Source organism: Coenobita brevimanus, chromosome 41 (assembly GCF_032717465.1).
Source record: "Coenobita brevimanus isolate Jiangsu-jjx chromosome 41, ASM3271746v2, whole genome shotgun sequence".
NCBI lineage: Eukaryota > Metazoa > Arthropoda > Malacostraca > Decapoda > Coenobitidae > Coenobita > Coenobita brevimanus.
The window spans coordinates 17,354,667-17,374,741 of record NC_136994.1 but is presented as its reverse complement, the minus strand read 5'-3'; the positions used below and the strand labels follow the sequence as shown (position 1 = coordinate 17,374,741).

The 20,075-nt window shown below is 42.3% G+C and overlaps 2 protein-coding genes across 2 annotated transcripts in view; both read left to right on the top strand.

The window, feature by feature from the left end:
* LOC145397539 (uncharacterized) overlaps positions 1 to 3,550 on the top strand; it is a 4,202-nt gene extending 652 nt beyond the window's left edge. The window contains exons 3-4 of the mRNA XM_080270610.1: positions 864 to 1,093; positions 3,494 to 3,550. Of these exons, the coding sequence (XP_080126736.1) occupies positions 864 to 1,093; positions 3,494 to 3,550 (287 nt within the window). The remainder of the gene's footprint in view (positions 1 to 863; positions 1,094 to 3,493) is intronic.
* A 620-nt stretch (positions 3,551 to 4,170) lies between these two features.
* Positions 4,171 to 19,422, top strand: nbs (nibrin). Its single transcript, XM_080270609.1, has 15 exons — positions 4,171 to 4,274; positions 6,205 to 6,338; positions 6,585 to 6,751; positions 7,093 to 7,252; positions 7,643 to 7,765; positions 8,965 to 9,097; positions 10,738 to 10,863; positions 12,062 to 12,213; positions 12,939 to 13,210; positions 13,829 to 13,922; positions 15,392 to 15,512; positions 16,144 to 16,838; positions 17,243 to 17,593; positions 18,277 to 18,522; positions 19,126 to 19,422. Exons 1-15 carry the CDS (start codon positions 4,241 to 4,243, stop codon positions 19,357 to 19,359), a joined length of 3,042 nt encoding a protein of 1,013 aa, XP_080126735.1. The 5' UTR covers positions 4,171 to 4,240; the 3' UTR covers positions 19,360 to 19,422.
* Positions 19,423 to 20,075: the final 653 nt, after the last annotated feature.

The following is a 20,075-nucleotide window of genomic DNA, read 5'->3' as shown; positions in this document are numbered from 1 at the left end:
AGCTGCAGCCCAAACTAGTGCTCACCGATTTAGTTCTGTAGGTCAAACTTTCACTCCAAGTCGAAATTCTGCCAACCAGTTTTCCTCTGTATCCAAAACTTCTAATCCAGTACGTTCTTCTACTGCAAGCCGATTTTCCTCTGCAGGTCAAACTTCCAATTCAATTCGTTCTTCATCTACAAGCCAAAATACTGCTAACCGAATTTCCTCTTTAGGCCAGACGTCTAGCTCAGTTCGATCTTCATCTCCAGGCCAAAACTCCTTTAGGCAATCTTCTTCCCTGGGACAGAGCCTCAGTCCAGTCCGTTCTTCTACTACAAATCAAAATTCTATAGGTCGTTTTTCTTCCACAAGTCAAACTTCAAACTCAATCCGTTCTTCTACTTCAACTCAAAATTCTGCCAGTAGATTGTCCTCTTTAGGCCAGACTTCCATTCCAAGCAGTTTTTCTACTTCAAATAAAAATTCTGTGAGTCGATTTTCCTCCACAGACCAAACATCCAATACAATCCGTCCTTCCATTGCAAGCCAAAGTTCTCCAAGTCGATTTTCCTCCATAGGCCAGGCTTCCAGTTCATTTCGTCCTTCTTCACTGGTACAAACCTCTGCAGGTCGATTTTCCTCTGTAGGCCAAACTTCCACTCCAGTCCGTTCATCATCCACTAGTCAGAGTTCAGGGCAATCTTTTACAGGCCAGGCTTCTAATTCAGCGCAGTTTTCCAGTATAGGGCAATCCTCTAGTGTGGGCCGAGTTTCTTCCATCAATAAACATTCAGGTACAGGACAGACGAATACGGTTCACTCTACGTCAGGTCAAACCACGTCCTCATCCGCAGCAAAACCCGGTGGCTCCTTCTTTTCAGTGACTTCCAGGGGGCGACAGCGTTCCAGCCAGTCCTCATTCCAGTCACGTCCAGTTACCCCAAGACCCTTCCAGTCAGCCACTCCAGGTTCCAGTTCGATCAGGTCACCAGCTTCTTCAGGATCCTCACAGTCATCACTAACTTCCTTCCAATCACTCTCTAAACCTTCGTTCCAGTTGCAGCTCCCCAGTTCCTCCCAGTCAACAGGGTCCAACAGTTTCTCCCAGTCAGTAAGACCCAGTTCATCCCAGTTAACAAGCCCCATTTCCTTTGTTCGACCCAGTAGCTTCTCTCAGTCGTCTCAGAAATCACAAAATTCTCAACCATCATTGCAAAAGTCTTCCAGTCTTTCTCAGTCCTCTCGAAGACTTCAGAGCTCTCTAGAGTCAACATCCAGACCATCCAGTTCTTTCCAGGCACTTCCTCGTTCCTCGAGCTCCTTCCAGGCGCCCTCCAGGGGTTCCAGTACTTTCCAGTCACTTACCACCACTTCGACCCAGTTGCAAACTCCCAACTCCATCCGGTCCCCCGTTAGGACAGCCAGCTCCTTCCAATCGTCGCCAAATACATTCCAGTCCACACAAAGGGTTTCCAGTAGTTCCCAGTCCACACAAAGGGTTTCCAGTCCGTCCCAGTCCACACAAGGGATTTCCAGTCCTTTCCAGTCTACACAAAGAGCTTCCAATACCTTACGGTCTACACAGAGAACTTCCAGTAGCTTCAAGTCCTCTCCAAATGCACTTCAATCTACACAAAGAGTTTCCAGTCCTTTCCAGTCCACACAGACAACCTCTAATACCTTCCAGTCTGCTCAAGTATTCTCCAATCAACTTCAGCCTATACAGAAGATTTCCAGTCCATTCCAATCCACACAAAAGGTTTCCAGTCTATCTCAGTCTACAAAAAGGGTTTCTAGTTCCCTGCAGGCCACACCAAGGGTTTCCAGCACCTTTAAGTCTCCAGCAACGGCTAATACAAATCTTGGAATTGGGACAGGGACGAATTTAAGGACAGGGACAGGGGTAGGGACAAATCTAGGAACAAGGACAAAACTTGGGACAGCGGCAAGAACAGGAACAGGGGTAAGGCCAGGGACAGGGGCAAACCTAGGGACAATTTTAGGGGTAGGGTCGAAGATAGGGGCTAGGGCAGGGGTAGGAGGGACATCACACGTATCTTTTTCCTCTTCTACTCATCAGTATTCCTTCCCTCTCTCTGGCAACTAAATAAATCATCTTTATCTCCTCGCTCATCATTATAATTTCGTTCATTTTCTTATTCTTTATTCGTGTTTGTTTTTGTTCGTGTTTTGTTGTACACTGTTGACATGCTCTTTATTCACGTTACCAGATGTAGGCCAGTGCTGATGAGGAGCCTACTCGTGGTGGTGATGTGTATCGTGGGTGAGGAAACTGCGGCATCCACCCAGGAACCAAACCTTTTCATATTTCCCTGTATCTCATTGTCGTAAGGCCTGTACTGGACCTGTAGAATGGCCCCACGGAAGCTTACCTGTGGTCGACGGGTTTTCTCGGCGACAGACCAGGGCTAACCAACAACGACAACCAAATATAGGTCTTAGCATGTATTTCAGTGTCTTCGTCCCACCGTGTTATCCCAAGCATTACTGTGCTTCAGTTTTCTTTTATTTTGATATCTTGTAACTTATTTCCACCTTCTACTGACGGAAATAAAGCCTATACATTCCCTAGTGTGTTTATTTTCTTCTCTTGCAAAATACACCCTACCTAATCAAATTGTGGGATGTCAAAAACTAACGAGTGTTATATAGTACACCTTTACAGTAAATGGGTGCAGACAAGGAGAGGGGGACGAGGGACCCCCCCGTTTCTGAAACAGTAAGCTGAATGGAAAGGTAATCATTCAGCAGTTTATTTATATACTGTATATTTTTTTGTTCCCCCCCCCTCTCTCTCTCTCTCTCTTTCCAGGTGACTTTACATTGAGTGACAAGCCAAATGGTTTCCTGTATCTCGGGAAACCACTTACGATGCTGAGTGGTAACCATATAACCAAAACACGCCTGGTGGTTTAGTGGGTTAAGGCGTTCCAGCTGAGTGGAGCTGGTATGGGTTCTGTCTGAGGGTTGGTTGAGATTTGTTGCTCACATAATGCCACTCAGAGCAGGAGAACTGGTCACCGTTGCCATAAATGTCGGGACTGAGTAGCTTAGCCTTGGACCCCTACACTCCTATTTAAATGGGGCAAAATGGGATTGATGATGATGGTATAAGTCACTTGATGGACATCTTCAGTAGCTCGGATAAAGGCAGAATATGACAGTAGCTATCCTTTTCATTGCACATCTTCGCAACCAGCATCATATCCTACTGTTAATCTCTTGTTATAGTTTTGCAGTCAAAATGGGAGAAAATGTATATGTAGGCCAAGGTAAAGTGAAGTGAGTATAGTAACCACGTTAACGGATGCTTGTATGACACTGGTATAACATGAGTATGATAGACAGTTGAAGAATATGTTTGCTATGTAGACTTGATAGGATAGACTACAATCAGACTAGTGCTAAATATACAGTTAGCAAGCCTTGGCCAAAATGTAGATGAGTTTGTACTCTTATGATGTAGTAAAAGAAAAACTGTATGTCACAGGTCAAGAACATGGCTAGAACTGATGCCAAGAACATGGCTGGAACTGAACTGAGTTGAAATAATTATTGCTGTAAAAGGTACTGAGTGCAAATACAACAAAAGAGGGTGGTGGGTCTTGCCCACAGTTAGTAGAGAGCACAGTGTAGATACTCTATACACTGTGGTAGAGAGGATCAGTGAATATGAGTAATCGAGGTGAAGCAGAACGGAAGAAAGACAGAAAAAGAAGGGTGGGGCCACAGTTGAGTCTTTACACTGTGGGTGAGGCATTCTCCTTCACTGCTCGAGGGTTCTCCTAAGCTGAATATAAGTGCCTGCAAACAGCAAGAAGAAAAAAGAAAAAAAAACACGATATCGCTTTGAGGGGGTTAATGAAGTATCTATGATTAACCAACCCCTCCTGTTCTTGAAGTCTAGTCTTAGCTGAGTTAAATCGTCCCTAAATAGCAAGAACAAAATTTATAAGAAATACTGATTGAATTGAACTGAAATATATATGCTGAAAAGGTGTACAGAGTAGCCTACTTATACAGCAAAAGGTAGTGGATCTTGCCACACATTTTCTTCAGCAAATACAGAATCGACTTGAATTGAAATATTTCTTGTTGTAAAAGGTACAGTGCTAATAAATGCGCCAACAAGAGCGTGGGCGCCAAAAATTCATAATCGTACGGAGAGCGAGATGATCAAGAGCATCAAGTCATCAGCTGATCTCATGGCGGTGGTGGCGGGGAGAAGTAAATAATAATGTGGGTCTTAGAAGGCAACGAGGCGTCTCCTGGTATGTATTGATGAGTATAATTAGTTGGAAGCACTTGTGATATTATTATATAACTTTTCGTGGGTACTAATAGCCTTGTCAGGCTATAAAGGAGAAGAATTGACGGGAAGAGCTTCATTCCACTTGATGTTTTCCCTCGCTTTCTGCTTATGAGGCTTTATTTTGCACCTTAACCACCTTGTTATTTACGTTATTTATTTTTAGTGTATTTGAGACTGTAGCAGCACAGATTAAGTTATACTGTAAGGCACAAAATCATTAAGTAATTCTGAGCAACTTATCAGAATGGGATAAATATAGTAACATCATTCCTCATCTCATGACCTTCCTGGAGCCATCACTTGGTGACATCAGTATTATCGGGTGATGGAACTGCATCGTGTTACAAACGCACATCTCTTGCCTCCCAGTCCTCTGAAAGGAGGATGGGGGACTGCATAAGTGAGAACTTTGGCCTGCAGTCCTCTGGGCTCACACTCAGATGAGTCTGGGTTGCAACTACTACTAAGTTTCACAAGTATATGGGTACTGAGCAATATCCAAAAATCTGCCAGTAGGAGAGCATCCACTAACAAATATAGAGAAGTATTTGGGAAGGGTTAAGTTTCATCATAGCCTACTTCATTTATGAAACCCAAATTCTGCATAATATACTACACAGAAGTTAATATACCAAAGTTATGACTGCTGAATGTTGCTTTCATGGTTGGGTTAGGTCCAGTTAGGCTCACTTTGCTTGTACAACTATCTGTCTATCTATTTATTTCCAGATGCCTTAATCCTGTAAGGGGTTGCCACAAACAAATCACCTCCATGTTGCCCTGTCCCCTGCCATTTCACTGCCCTGCTCCCAGCTCACATCCCCCTCTCTCATATACCTTTCCACACCATCCCTCCATCTTATCCTTGGCCTCCCCTTCCCTCTCCCCTCTTCCACCTAACTCACATACACCCTCCATGTCAGTCTCTTGCTCTCTATATGGCCAAACCACCTCAGTGTATTTCTCCTAAAGTTTTCTCTCACATCCAAATCTAAACCACAATGCTCCTTCACTTCCCCATTTATCAGTCTCTCTCTCCATATGCTTCTCTCAAAACACTCATTTCCACTGCTCTCACTCTTGACTTGAGTCCCTCCAACAAGGTCCAAGCTTCACTTCCTTGTGTTTAACTCCACCTTGGTCAGTCATTTTTGGAAATCTGAGTATACTACTGGTTGAAGCAGATAGATTTTCAATCAGTACATTTCAGTTCCCAAAATTTGAAGTGTTCAGACTCAGAAAGCTTTTGAAATTTGGATTTTTTTTGTACTGATACAATAAAATGATGAACTGACTTCTTGATTAACATAAATTCAGCTTATGGTAGCCTGGGTGATGGTAGACTACTGCAGCACTGTCAGTAAAGCAGCATCCATGGAAAGTAAAAAAAAAGAGTTTTTGGTGTAGATTATATTATTAAAAAAAAAGAAAAAAAAAAGATCAAGCTGACTTTTAAAATTCCTTTGGAAAACATTTCTCATAGCTCATTTACAAAATCAGATGATCCTTTGGCCCTGCATCCTTCTGTAGCACTTATCATGGCTTGTACCAGATTCTAGTGTTAATCTCTTGTTACAGCCAAGCATTGAAAGTGAATCAATAGGATGGCCATATACACCTCACTGGGGACACCTCCATTAGTCACACATGTTCACCCACCTACTCACTGCACATCACACACACTCACTGAACTATAGTTTCTGGTGTTGATGATGATGCACATAACTAATGTACTGTTGTGTTTTTTGCCATGGTGTATTTTCTGCCATGTGGGTGTGACTTGAGCTTGACACATTCATTTAAATACTTACTGCACATCACACATTCACTGACCTAAAGTATTTTATGATGATGATGCACATACAGTAACCAGTGACTTGTGTTTCCAGGTGTGGTGCACTATCTGCCATGTGGGCATGACCTGCTGGTGAGTCGACGGGATGGCCACATACTTCTCGCTGGGGACAGTTCCATCAGCCGCTCACATGCCTCACTGCAACTTACACATTTAGTTGCCAATCTGGTAAGTGATTAAGTGGTATAGTTTTGTAAGTCTACTCTCACTCATTTTTGCATTCAAAGTTGTTCTTCCCGATGGTTTTTCTGTGATTCACTTAATTTGATTTCAGGGGATAGGGAAGTAATTGAGGGATGTGTGTATCAGTAGGTGAATGAGCCACCTGGCCAAGTGCCACCACATGAAGGCATCCCTCTCCAGTGCCAGGTTCAGGTAAAAAGTTTAATACAGTAAATGTATGCACCTCCGCAGAAAAAGCCCGCACAAGTGCCATCTGTGAAACTGACTGAGCTGGGGGCCAAGTATGGCACCTTTGTCAATGATGGCATCCAGAGTGACCGCAAGATTCCCGAACGCTCTTCTGTTGAACTAAAAAATGGGGATCTGGTCCGGTTTGGCATGCTCGCCAATGTTTGGAGGTTAGTGTTTGTGACTGAATAGTTTTGTGAGAGAGAGAGATTTTGGTTGTGATAGTACCTTCATTAAAGATGGTATATAGAGGGACAGTGAGATTCAGGAACATTCCACCATTGGACATAAAAATGGGTTCTTGGTCTGTTTAGGCATCCTCATTAATTCTAGCAGGTCAGTATTTGTGTTTGCTTTTGTTCTCTGTGGTAGTTACTGTAGGTGCTGGAGTGAGGTAGGGGTGTGTGTGGTGATGGTTATGATGATGATGATGATGATGATGATGTTTGGGCATTACCCAGGCAGTTATTAAAGTTTCTGATGGTGTTGTCAACTGGGTATTACTCCACAGGCTGGCACATCGTGGACTGGTAGTGACAACATCGGCAGTGCCTCCTGAGAACAAGACCATGATTAACCAGGCACTGCTTACCCTGGGTGGCCACTGCCTGACAGAGTGGGACCCAGCATGCTCCTACCTTGTCATGACTGGCATCACACTCACTGTTAAGGTAAGAGAGAGAGGGGAGGAGAGAAGACTAGACTAGACTGCAGTATGCCAAGTCCTCTTTATCCAGTGCAGTGGATAGGGTTGTGAGAATGTGATGGAAAGCATCACAGTGTAGTATATGGTGGTCTCACATATATTAGACCCAGAGTGGCAGTAGAGGATATGAGGCCTTACATTTATGACATACCGTGAGTGTGAATGGTGAATGAAGGGAGTGTGGTTCATTTGGGCAAATTTTAGTTAGTACAGTATCTTATTCTGTTAATTTTTTTCTTGCTCTTTGGGCCCTACCTCATCCTGCCTTAGGGTGGTAAAGGAGATATGGATGATGATGATGGTATGTATATTGCATTTTGCCATGCTACATGTACATGACTGTATTTGTTGACAGGTGGTGTATGCATTGGCATCAGGACGAATGATAGTGACCCCACAGTACCTCACCACCCTTGCTGATGCTGTGGTCAAACGCACACCTCACCCCAAGCCAGCAGATTTCCAGCCTCCCTTGCTGGTGCGTTAAGGAGCATTTGATTGAAAGAGATTTTGAATTAGGAGTATAAGAAGTGCATTGACTTACATTTTGGTTAGGAAGAGTGTGGATGGAGTATGTTGAAAGAGAGTTTGATACAGGATAGTGTAAAAGAAGTGTGTTGACAGAGTTTGTTTTCGAAGTGCATTGACATAGTGTTTGAAAGAATATGGAAGGAGTGATTTGAATAAGGATGGATTTAAAAGTGTGAAAGAAATGCTTTGATCAATTGTTTTATTTGGAAGAGTGAGGGTTGAAGGAAGATTTGATAAAGCAAGAGTGTAAAAGAAGTGCATTGATTTGGGATTTGATTTAGAAGAGGTGTGGTGAGTTGAGGATGTGATTTAAAAGTGTGAATAAGTTCATTTGATTTTGAGATGTGTTGAGTTGAGGATGTGATTTTCAAGAAATTTATTGAAGGAGGGTTTTATTTGGATGTGTGGAATGAAGTTAGCATTTTGAATTTTGAACAGAGGCTGCAGGCCATGGAAGAAAGTGGGTTGAATAATAATAGATAAGTTTAGAAGGATCTGAAATGGATGAAAGGGTTGTGGAAGTAAAGTACAGTATAGCATTGTTGATTGAGTGAAGAGGAATACATTGAGGTTGTTATTCTTGTCAGCCAAGGAGGTATCATGTTATTTCTTCCTGATCAGTTTATTTCTACATCTGGTACTTTAACTTCTATCTTGCTGCAGTTATGTCAGTATGAGAGATATATAATACAAGGGAATAATGAGCTGTAAAATGCAAATCACTAAGGATAAAGTGTCAGAAACCCCCCTTAATTGATTACAGGTCTAAGATGCCTTGGATATCTCCTGAAAATAGATACAGATCCTGAGAAAGTTTTAGAAAGAGAGATTGAGGGCTTTATTGGAAGGGGCAAACCATGTGGTGAGAAAGAAAAGAGCACAAATGTATACTAGAGAGAACGAAAGCAGAGGAAGAGGAGCAGCTGATAGAGTGAGAGATGTGTAAGGATAATGTAACCAGGAGGTGGCTCTTTCATGGATATTGAGATAAAAGTGAAACATGAGAAAATTGCAGTGTCAGTGATGTGTGAACGTTAGTGTTTTGAAATGGGAAATAAAGTGATGAGTGTGATAGTAATGCTAATGATGAGAGAGAGGAAGATGTTGATTATTATGGTAAAGTGATGATTATAACCATACCAACAGGAGGAGGGCATCAAAGGAGCACAGGCATCCTTTGCTCCAGATGAGAGGAGAAGTAAGGTGCTGTCGGGCAAAACATTCCTCTTCCACTCCACCAAACAGTTGAAGCGAATGGGACCGGCAGTCATCCTTGCAGGTCAGTACCTTTGTATGGGTTCATGGCCTATATTGTAATTACGTTTGGAAGCTTTCTGGTACCTCTTCTTTATCAGTTTATTTCTGTTTATGGCATGTTAATATTCTGTTGTGTGTGATTCTGAAAAATGTGTTGATATTAGAAAGCCATGAATAAGAATACTGAGGAGCAGTATTAAAGTTAAATTACTGAGAAGGAATTGCAGGAAAGCCTCATAAGCCTACCAGAATACAGCCCCACATATTGCCTAGTGCACTAATGCAGTATCACATAAACATTAAAGTACAGTATAGTGAAAGTTAGACACCATAGGGTATAATAAAGGTTGTGGTAAAATAAGTACAGGACCAATATATTTATACTTCAGCCACAGGGAATGACTTTTGTGTCGTATTTTGGCTAACTATGGACATTTTACTACTCAAGGAAACTCCCAAGGTTTGAGGCTTAAGGAACTGTCTCATTGTAACCTATAAGCCCCAAAGGTTGACATATGTATTGTACTTTGGTCAATGCTGGGCAGTCTTATCCATCACTGGGAGACCCCCTTAGGTGTTAGGGTTAAGGAACATCAAACATCATGTATTCATTGCATCAGAGTGTTATGTATTCACTGCATCAGTGTTATGTATTCACTGCATCATTGTTGTGGTATGTATTAAGTGGATCAGTGTATCATGTATTCAGTGCATCAGAAAGTGTCTTCAGAAAAATGACAGTTATAGTGTAGTGTAGTTTAGGGATGGTAGTAACTAGTTACCATCGACCCTTGAGAGCTACTGTAAGAATGAGGTGTGGCTACAAACTTGGTAACTAGCCACTCAGTCTTCTCCCTGGGGCAGGAAACATGCATCCACAAGTAAATAAAGTTAGAGTCCAAGCTGAGACTCATTCTGTTACAGATCCTTTATTATCACTCATATTTTTTTTTCCAACAGCTTCCAGCAATTGAGGGAAGTAATTAGCAGATTTTAGCACTTTGTTTAGCTTCCAGCTCATAGAAAACAGCTTTTATTTATTTATTTATTTTTTAAATGTATGACTACCTCCCTTTCCTTGGGGGAAGCAGCCTAGGTATATAGATAGATAGATGACTGTAATTTAGTGAGTTTGAATCTTGGAGGAAGTGTAATAGGCCAAGAAGAATGTGAATGAATATGGTAAATGTTTGTGTGAGAAAACAAGATGTAGTTACACAGGCTATGGAACTGACAGATGAGTTAGTTGAATGAATTATGTATGGAGGATCACATGACTTTTTTTTTATTTTTTATTTTTGATACCCTGGTAATATAAACTTCATCAGCAAATGGAAATGCCTCCTAAAATATGTGCATGTGGTTAGTGTTTTTGAGGTGGAACTTTGATTCCAGGGACATGAATGGTTTTTGAAAGACTGATCCATTCATTTTTTTTTTTTTTTTTTTTCCCTTAGGCTCCATTGTAATTGCACGTGTCGGCCTTGCTCTCCTGATGGCGGCTCTTCATGCTGCCCAAAGCATTACGTTGGGAATTATGTTGATAGTTCTCTTTCTTTTGTACATTCTTTCTTCATGTTGTTTACATGCTCCCGCAGTCCATTCAGAGGTCATGGTGGTGGTGCTGGTGGGAGCAGTGGTCATGATATATTGTCATTACAGGTGGGAAAGTGGAAGAGCTGTCCAAATCCAACTGTCACCACCTGTCTGGTTCCCCACCAACCCATATACTCATACAGCCTCCTCCAGACAAGCAGCCTTCAAGTCCTCTCTTCGTTGCTGCCTCTAGTATGTATGCCTTTGATTCATATTGTTGTGTAGGTCATTGGTATAGTTAATTTACTGTACTTTGATTTTATAGAGATCAGTATTATCATTGTAGTACTTTCACTTTGACTTGCTGGAGATATTTGTCTATTTATTGTCTATTTCCTGCAGCTCAGTGGCTGAATAAGAGACTACTGTGGTACTGCATCCTTTCCCTAACACTTTTCATGACCATATTCCAGTGCTAATCTCTTGTTACAGCACAGCATTCACGATGGAGAGGTGGCAGGTTTACAGCAAGTTGAAGTGAACAGAGAATAGTTCATTAGTCATACAACGCTGAGATCATTACCGTTACCATCATCTCGTATTCATCCACTGCATATTGTAAATGTTGGAGAGAGACGCCTTCATTTGTTGACACCTATATAATTGGACACCCCCACAGCCCAGTTTGCAAATGTCTCCCAGTTCCTTCTTTATTCCCCAACAGGAGGATGGTCATGTGGAGAGGATGGAGAGTGAGAGACTGATGAGGAGAGTGTATAGGAGTGAGGTGGAGGGGGGAAAGGGAGGGGGAGCCCAAGGATGAGATAGAGGGATGGAGTGGAGAGGTATATGAGAGAGTGGGGTGTGAGCTGGGAGCAACGCAGTGAAATGGCGGGGGACAGGGTGACATGGAGGCGATTTGTTTGTGGCCACCCCTTACAGGATTAAGGCGTCTGGCAATAGATAGGTAGATTGATAGAGGATGGTGGGCTGCAGGAGGAGGGTACCCTCAGCCTGCAGCTCACTGGGTTCATGTCGCACTACATGCTAGTTTAGATTTTGTCATCATTATCCTATGTATTAGTCCAGTGTGCACTTGAGTTGTCCTTTTCAGCATCTTAGATCTTTGTCATTTTCCCTCGCCACAACTACTGTTTTTGTCACCATCCATTCATATTCTGAACTCAGTCTCCCCTTTTGGTCTTGGGCCCATCTATCATGTTTTTTCCTTGCTTATGGACCCTACCTCACCCCATCATTTGATGGGAGAAGAGGTTGGGTTGATGATAATGATTGATGTTGATGATTGTGGTGATGGTGGTGGGATGATGATTTCAGGTACAGTAATTATATTGATGATGATGGTGGTGGTGGTGGTGGTGGTGGTGGTTATAGCCATGATGATGCCGATGTTGATGGCTCTTTGATCTCACGGAATGTGCATCAACAGAATTACTCGAGGAAAACAATCTTGCATCCATCCCCGAGTCAGACATTGGGCTCTCCATCCTCTTCGTACAAACCAGTGGCTGCTGCAACCCTGCCTTTAGGATGGCCAGCATTCTCAAACGATCCAACTCATCCTCATCACAGCAGATGGAGGTGAGGCAGGTGGGGTGGTGAGGAAGTGAGGCAGGTGGGGTGGTGAGGAAGTGAGGCAGGTGGGGTGGTGAGTGATGTAGACAGGTAGGCCAAGATGGTTATGACATGTGAAGAGAATGTGTGGGAGTAACTGAGTGAAGCACTGTACAGCCCTGAATGTGTAAAGCATGACACCTGTGTGTTGTTGTTGTGCTATCCCAGTCTGTCTGATCAAGCAGACCCATCAACCACAGGCAAGCAGCTGTCCCTGCAAGGCTGTCCCTTGTAGGGAACTGTGTAGAGCAAAGAAATTTGGGATGGGCCCCTGAGATGTGTGACAGGGTTAGGAGCCTTGACCAGAATGTTGCAGGAGACTCTGCATCTTGGCAATGAGCCATCTGGTGAAACAGAGTGACCCTGTAAGAATGAAATCCTTCCCCCCCCCCCCAGGATGTGCCTTTTCTTATCTGAGTCTCAAAATATATGCCATTTAGATGTAGGCCATGGAATTCTGTGTCATACAATACCTTTGTCCAGGACACATGTTGGGGAAGGAATCAGTTGGCTATAGTTTTTTCCAAGTCTCCTCATATGCCTTTCTCTTTCCATTTGTCTGAAAAATCTGTGTTACTGAGTCTCTGATCATGAAATTCTGTCTGTGCCACTGGTGGGATGGACATTTTTCCTAGGCCACACAATTATATTTTCTTGTTTGTCATCATATGCATCTTTTTTCTTCCCCCCAGAGTCTGAAAATTTATGCCACAGAGACGCAGGATGTAAACTCCCCTGCTGAGCTGTTGACTGGAACGCGTGAGGTGCCGGAGACAGGGCAGTCAACAGCTTCCCGACCCTCCCCTTCACCTCGGAATGCTGCACTGCCTCCTCCTACCCCTACGTCGTCTTCCCCACCAGCGTCCTCTGCCACTGCAACATCCCTGTCAACATCTGGGAGTACCACGCAAGTCACACAGATACAGTCACATGAAAAGCAAATGGCCACCAACAAGAGAAAAAGGCAAGTGTGTGGTAGCTGCCCTTTTTCTTTGATAGTTTTTATCCACCCAGGCTCTGGAGAGGGATGCCTTCATGTAGTGACACCAATATACTGTAACTGGGTGTTTTCACTGCCTGGTTATATAAATGTCTCTCACCTTTCCCTTTCAGATGAGCCTGGGGCCACAAGAAGTCCACCCAAGTTGGCAGTATTCCATTAGGCCATTAAATTAACCATATAACTTTCTTCAACACTCTCCCCCTGTCCTAAATGTCTAGACTGATTAAGATTAGCCCTGGGTCCACACTTGACTGATGGGGCAGCACGGAATTAGATGATGGATTGGTGGGGCTATTGCCACACAGTTTTATTTTATGTGGTATCCTTAGTTAGTTCCTAAATGGGTCCAGTTGTCTGAGTATAGTTTGTGGATTGCATGAATTTAGGCAGTACTACACTATATGAGCAAAAAAAAAAAGTCAGAGGAGTTGCTACCCCATATACTTTTTTAAATTTATGGAAATGGATTAATGTATTCACAGCTTCCTCCCCCCCCCCCTCTATTTCACAGTATTATGAGAAAAAGAATATTTATATAGTTCCTTAGTGAAAATATCAAAACTGCTTATTTACTTCCAGGTCGGCAGGAGACAGTGTGGAGTCCAACAACGCAGTGGTAAAGCGTTCTAACAGGCCCCTGGCTAAGGGCAACAACCTCACATTGAAGGATGAGGTTAGTTGGGTGTTATTAAGTTGGCATGGATGCAGGTGTTTGTTACTTATCTCTATACATACATATCCTGATCAGATTTAAAATAATGTCACCCTCACTCATTTTCTAAGATTTACTCCTGTATACAGTAAGTTTTCCTTATATATTTGCTTTATATTCATTTATTTATTTTATTTATTAAAGTTCCATTTCTATACTCTGTTTACTCCAACTTTACCAGAAAATAAGGTACCATCTTTCCATATTGAATGCTTTGTTGTAATGATAGATTGACACTAAAATGTGGTGCTAGTCACAGAGAAGTGTTATGTTAAGGATATAGAGCCATAGTAAAGTCTTTCCTACCATGGAGCTATATGAAATTAGCTGCAAAAGGCTGAAAATTTGCACCAAGCTGCAGTGAAGGAACCAAGACTGCTGAGTTGATTTACCACTTTCCCGCTGTTTATGCAATAGTACCAGTTGGATGGAAAAAATGGTGATATTTTGGACCATATCAGCAATATACGGTGAGGACTTTCTCCATCATCGTTATCATTTTCCTCCATACCTATTCTACCTGTATTTAAAATGCGTGCCAAGTCCTACTTTGTTAGTCAGGCATCAGATGGCTTTGCTTCTTGCCTCTCTGTTTGTTTTGCCAGTACACATGTTACTGCAGTCACAGGAGGTACACGGTTGTGTTTTTCTTTATTTTGGCCCTCAACGTGTCTCAAAAGCTGAAGAGTAGTGGTGTTGGTGAGAGCAGCAGCAACAAATGACACACTGTAATGATGGAAACAATGATGGACATCATTTAGAGAATGGAGAGAGGAGAGAGAAAGAGTAAGTGTGATGGACTTAAGTAAAAATTCATCATACATAAGAGCTGCAGGAACCAATTAATTACATAAGTTGAGGACTTTTACATTACTGTACATGTATCCTACTTAATATAATTGATAGATCCAACTGATTCAGGGCGATCATTTAATTATTGCACCAAGTATACGCCTTTACCCTCAATAATGATTATTTGATATAGTAACTGTTAAGCTTTAATTCTGAAGTATTTTTGTAATGTCTTTTATTATTGTGGTGGGAATAAGGTTAAGATTATGATAATGACTTTTTTATCATTTGACTTTCTTATAGTACCACCAAGCATACAGAAATCAACCCTAGCACCTAGATAAGGCTTAGAGTTATGAAGAACTTCGCTAGGCAAAAGAAATACAGATACTAAAACTCTTCCAAAGTTATAGATTATTTAAACCCTTGTTGCTAACTTCTCTCCATTTTCCAGTCTGAAATGGAAGACTTGGAATTATTTTTTGCACTCATATTTTAAAATTGTCCTTATTTTCCTGTTTCCATTTTTCTCCTTTTCTCTGAAGTGAAAGATGTGGAATATTTGAAATACAAGTATTTAAAAGGACTGATTTTTAAAATCTCTTCTATTGATTTGTTTCCATTTTTACATAATGCAGGGTGATGTGAAAGACTTTGATCTGCCTGAATCCAAGTTTGCCCCCCAACACACCAGCACCCAGAGAGAGGATGTAGAGAGTGTTACCATTGGCAGTGAAAACAAAACAGCATTGAGTACAGGTAGCTGGTTCAGGTTTAGAGCTGTTTCATTATTATGCTAGTGCTGGAGAGGAATGCCATACACAGTGACACAATGTAACCAGATTGTACAAATGCTCTTATCCTTCAGAAGGAGGATAATAAACTGCAGGGGAATGGTAGCTTCAGCTTGCAGTCCATGGAGTTCACATTTAGATGAGACTGGTGCAACTGCAACATTATTGTGTTGTCGATGAAGTATGGTAACACTAGTTTTTCATTGAAAGTAGCTCATGATTCACTTTAAGGTTGGTTTTAAGTAAGTATGGTATATTTTGTGCTTGTAGCATCCATAATCATGACTCAGAAGCTTGCCTTACAAAGTTCTTTGACTTAAGATTGCATTTCACCAGCACAGACTCTTCACTTGAACCTTCTGATTCCAGGTGACATCCTTTTTAGTTTTATTTTGCTGATGCCAGACAGTTTGATCCAGTGTAGCAAGGCCTCTTGTGTTGTTTTTATTCAAAGAGGTTTGTTAAGACAGCATGTAACCCCTTCAGTTTGTAAAGTTTCTCCTGTGCAGAAGATTTTGTCAAGAAATATCAAAATTTATATAGAAGGGCATCCTCAGGCTGAAAGCATTAATTGACGACTGACTGTACTCTGGCAGATACCACCGTCATCAATGTTCCATCGGTGGAACGCACAATCCCCATGGTTCCTTTCACCTTGCCAAGTCTGAAAGCAGAGACTTTGCGACACCATGAGGAAACAACTTTACGGAATGAGGAGGAGGCGACCCAACCCTATGTTCCAGTCAAAGAGGAGGTTGTGGAGGAGAATATACTGGATGAGATAGATTTCCAACAAGGGAAGCGGAGATTGGGAGAGAGGACAACTAGAGGAGAGGAGACTTTAAGAGGAAAGAGAAGCAGGGGACTTGAGGATAGGGAAGCTGATGGAATATTAGATGAGGAGGGTATATTAATGAGAAGGGAAAAGAGAACTGGGAGACATGATGATAATGTAGTTGAAGGAGATTTGGATAAGGAGAACAGGTTGCAGGGTGGGAAGATGGGGAATAGGAGATCTGAAGGAGAGGAGAAAGGTACAAGTAATGCAGAGAAAAGGACAAGAAGTGAAGATTTCTCAGGTGCAGATGTTGGTTGGATGGGTGGGGGGAAGAGAGCAAGACAATCAGAGGAAGCTTTAAATGAGAGGCCCACTAACCGAGCTGATATCGAGGGCAAATCAGGGAGCACCAGAGACCTGCCGATGAATGGAATGGACGGCAATGTGAGGCAGGAGATGAAGGATTTGTTTACTCATCCAGCCAAGAGCTCCAAGAGAAGATTGGCAGCTGAGGTGAGTGTCGGCTGAATATGTTTTGTATTGCACTGGGTCAGTGAACTGTGTTACTACCTCCACCACAAGGTTGTCACTTGTATTTCAGTCTTCCTCAGATCACACAGTTTTATAGGATGGTGGTGGGATCTTTCAGGTGTGAGCATACAGCTTGTTTATCTAATTGTTTTTACACAGCATTCAGAGTAAAATAAAAAGCTGATAGAAGGAGAAGCCAACAAAAAGTGGCCCATTTTGCTAGGTAGATTTTTTGGCTAGTTTATCCTGTCAGGTTTTGTCATTCTTTCTCAACCCTGCCACATCCCATCTATCCTTAGGTGGGAAAAAGAGATCTGGATGATGATGATGATGATGATGATCATCATCCAGTTCTGCTATGGCATATTTTCTTCATCCTGTTCCAGACTGCAGCTGAACCGACTGCCCCTGATCGAAATACAGTAGCTCAACCTTTTGCCGCTGTGGCAGCCAAGTGCAGGAGGACAGAACTTAACACCACTACTGATGAACCACCCAGTCAGTCAGTCAGCAACGGTCAGCAGGGTGGTGTTGCTGAGCGGGGTATTGAAATCAAGAAGAGCAGTTCTAAGGAGGCTGCTGATCAGGGCATTATCATCAAGAAGAGTGGTTCTGAGGATGGTGAGTCAGCTAGGGAAAACACTGCTGACATCACAACACAGTCAGTCAACAACTTCAGCAGCAGCATTACTCAGCAGGATGATGATGATGATGCTTATGAAGGCTTTATATCTAAGGTGGGTTGGGTTTATACTTTGACATCTTATAACTCTTGTGTTTTCCTGTGTCTGTATCTCCTCAACTCATTTAGCAATACTGGTGATAGAGTTAAGATGATGGTGTTGATGATTATGATGATGATGAGGAGAAAGATGAGAATGAGGAGAATGATGCTGGGGATGAAGATGAGGATAATGGTGATGATGAGGAGGAAGGGAAGTGAGGAAAACGATGATGATGACTTGTAAGTGGTGTTACCGTAGAGTAATTCAGCAGCTGTTTAAATATGTGAAAATTGTTTACTGTATCTGTCTTTCTTTTTGTTAGTTTATGTCTATCTATCTATCCATCTATCTGTGTCTGTCTTCTATCCATCTCTGTCTATGTATACATCATCCCACTGATATAAGGGATTGATGATTATATAGTTATATTTTTTAAGGCATATACTCCATACCATCACACTCTTACTACATTGTCTGCAGTAACTTTACCGAAAATTGCAGTCTCTATCTTGAATGCTGAGCTGCAACTGGAGATTAACACTAGAATATGTTGCTAGTCACAAAGAAGTGTGTAGAAAGGATGTAGAGCTATAGTATTGCCTTATCCTACTGTTGAGCCGTGGGAAGTAAGCTGCAAAAGGAAAAAATACTTGTCAGGCTAAGGTTCACAAAGTTTAACACATCCTCCTCGACAGAAGACATCGGGCAATGTTAAAAGGTCTCCCAGTGAGCAAGAGAAGAATAACAACAGAGCAGAGGCAGCGAAGAACAGCAGGGTGGTGGATGATGGTGTGGATGAGCTGGGTGGCAAACTGGAGAAGTCCCTGGTGGTGGTGGAAGTGAGGTCCCTGGTCCACTCCATACCACTTCCACCCTCGCCTTCCACCACCACCTCCACACTCGACTCAACTGGCCTCATTAATTACAAGCGATTTAGAAAGGTAAATGTGTTCTGGTTTTCTGTAATGTATATATGTACCCTTTGTGGTTGGTGGGGGTACACACCATCCACTCACTTGATATAGTGCTATCCCTAAATGATTTTTTTTTTTTTTTTTTTAATGATGAACAGAAGAAGGAAACACACACACACACACACACACACACACACACACACACACACAGGTGTCCTCCATTCATAAAAAAATCTGTAACAGTTGGATCTCTAAATAAAAGCCTGGAGGTCTAGTGAGGTCTGGCGGTCCATTTGTACGTGTTCCATTAAGGGTTTGCATCTGAGGGATGGTTGAAATTGTTGACCACTTAATACGGTACTTCAGACAAACTTGGTATTGGTAGGGATGTGATAATTTATTCTATACACAAGCAGTGTAAATGATAAGTTTCTCTCTCTCTCTCTCTCTCTCTCCCTCCTCCTGAAGCTACAGTTTCTTCACCCCCTCCCTACCCCTCCTCAGTCTTTGTGAAGTGATTTGCCTGTCATATATCATTGGTAAAGTATCGTCATCATCATTATCATCATCATCATCACGATCATCATCATCATCTATAAAATCTTGCCTGTCTTGTTATTTTCCCCTCAGAGCCATGGTGAGGTGGTCCTGCTTCCCCGTATAATTGGTGGGGACGACTTGATTGCCCACTGCGAAGTCAACAAACCCCGCGAAGATTGGTTCAAAGAAAATGCCGAGGTTACCAGGGACAAGGAGGATAGTAATGACAACAAAGAAATGGAAAAATGCTTTGAAAATAATGCCCCCAATGCAGGATCAAATGTATTCCATCATGTAGGTGGGACTAGGAGACGGAGGGTGTGAGAGAGAGGTATGCTTATAGTATTGTAAAAGTAGTAGTAATAGTAGTTGTTGTTGAAGTAGGAGGAGGAGTGATGGTGGGGGTAGTATACTGGTAGACACAGTATTAGTAGTAGAATAGTAGTAGTAGTAGTTACAACCCCCGGCTCATCACAATACGATCCTGGTGGACAGCAAATCAAATTTATGCTTCTCCCGGTCCACCAACTGCTTTTGGGAGATAGGGCAAGATTTGAGGGATGTTTGTACAACTGGGCAGCTCCACCACCTAGTCATATCAGTGCCACCACATGAAGGCATCCCTCTTCAACACATGGGAGGTTTACGAAACACTCTCGGGCACCCATCACCCATTCCCAGCTAAACAAAATCATCTAGTGGTTGGTGTACTAGAGTCGCCCCAACCTTGAGAAGGGTAATATTGGCTGTATTAACCCACAGGTGACTATGATTCAGTCTCAGGTGAATATTAATTGTCTGAAATCAGCTGGAATAGAATGCAAGAGTTGATCTAACCGTATGTGGGTTTATGATGACAGTACTGTATTTATACTCACAGCCTCCTATAACCCGCTAGCAGTCATCTGGCATCATCTACAACAGAATACTAGAAGACTTGTAATGAAGAGAGAGTTTGGGGTAGAGAGGTATATAAATGAGGCCGGTGAGATTAAGGGAGGGCACCCTGATAGCAAAGAACAGGGTGATATGTATGTAAT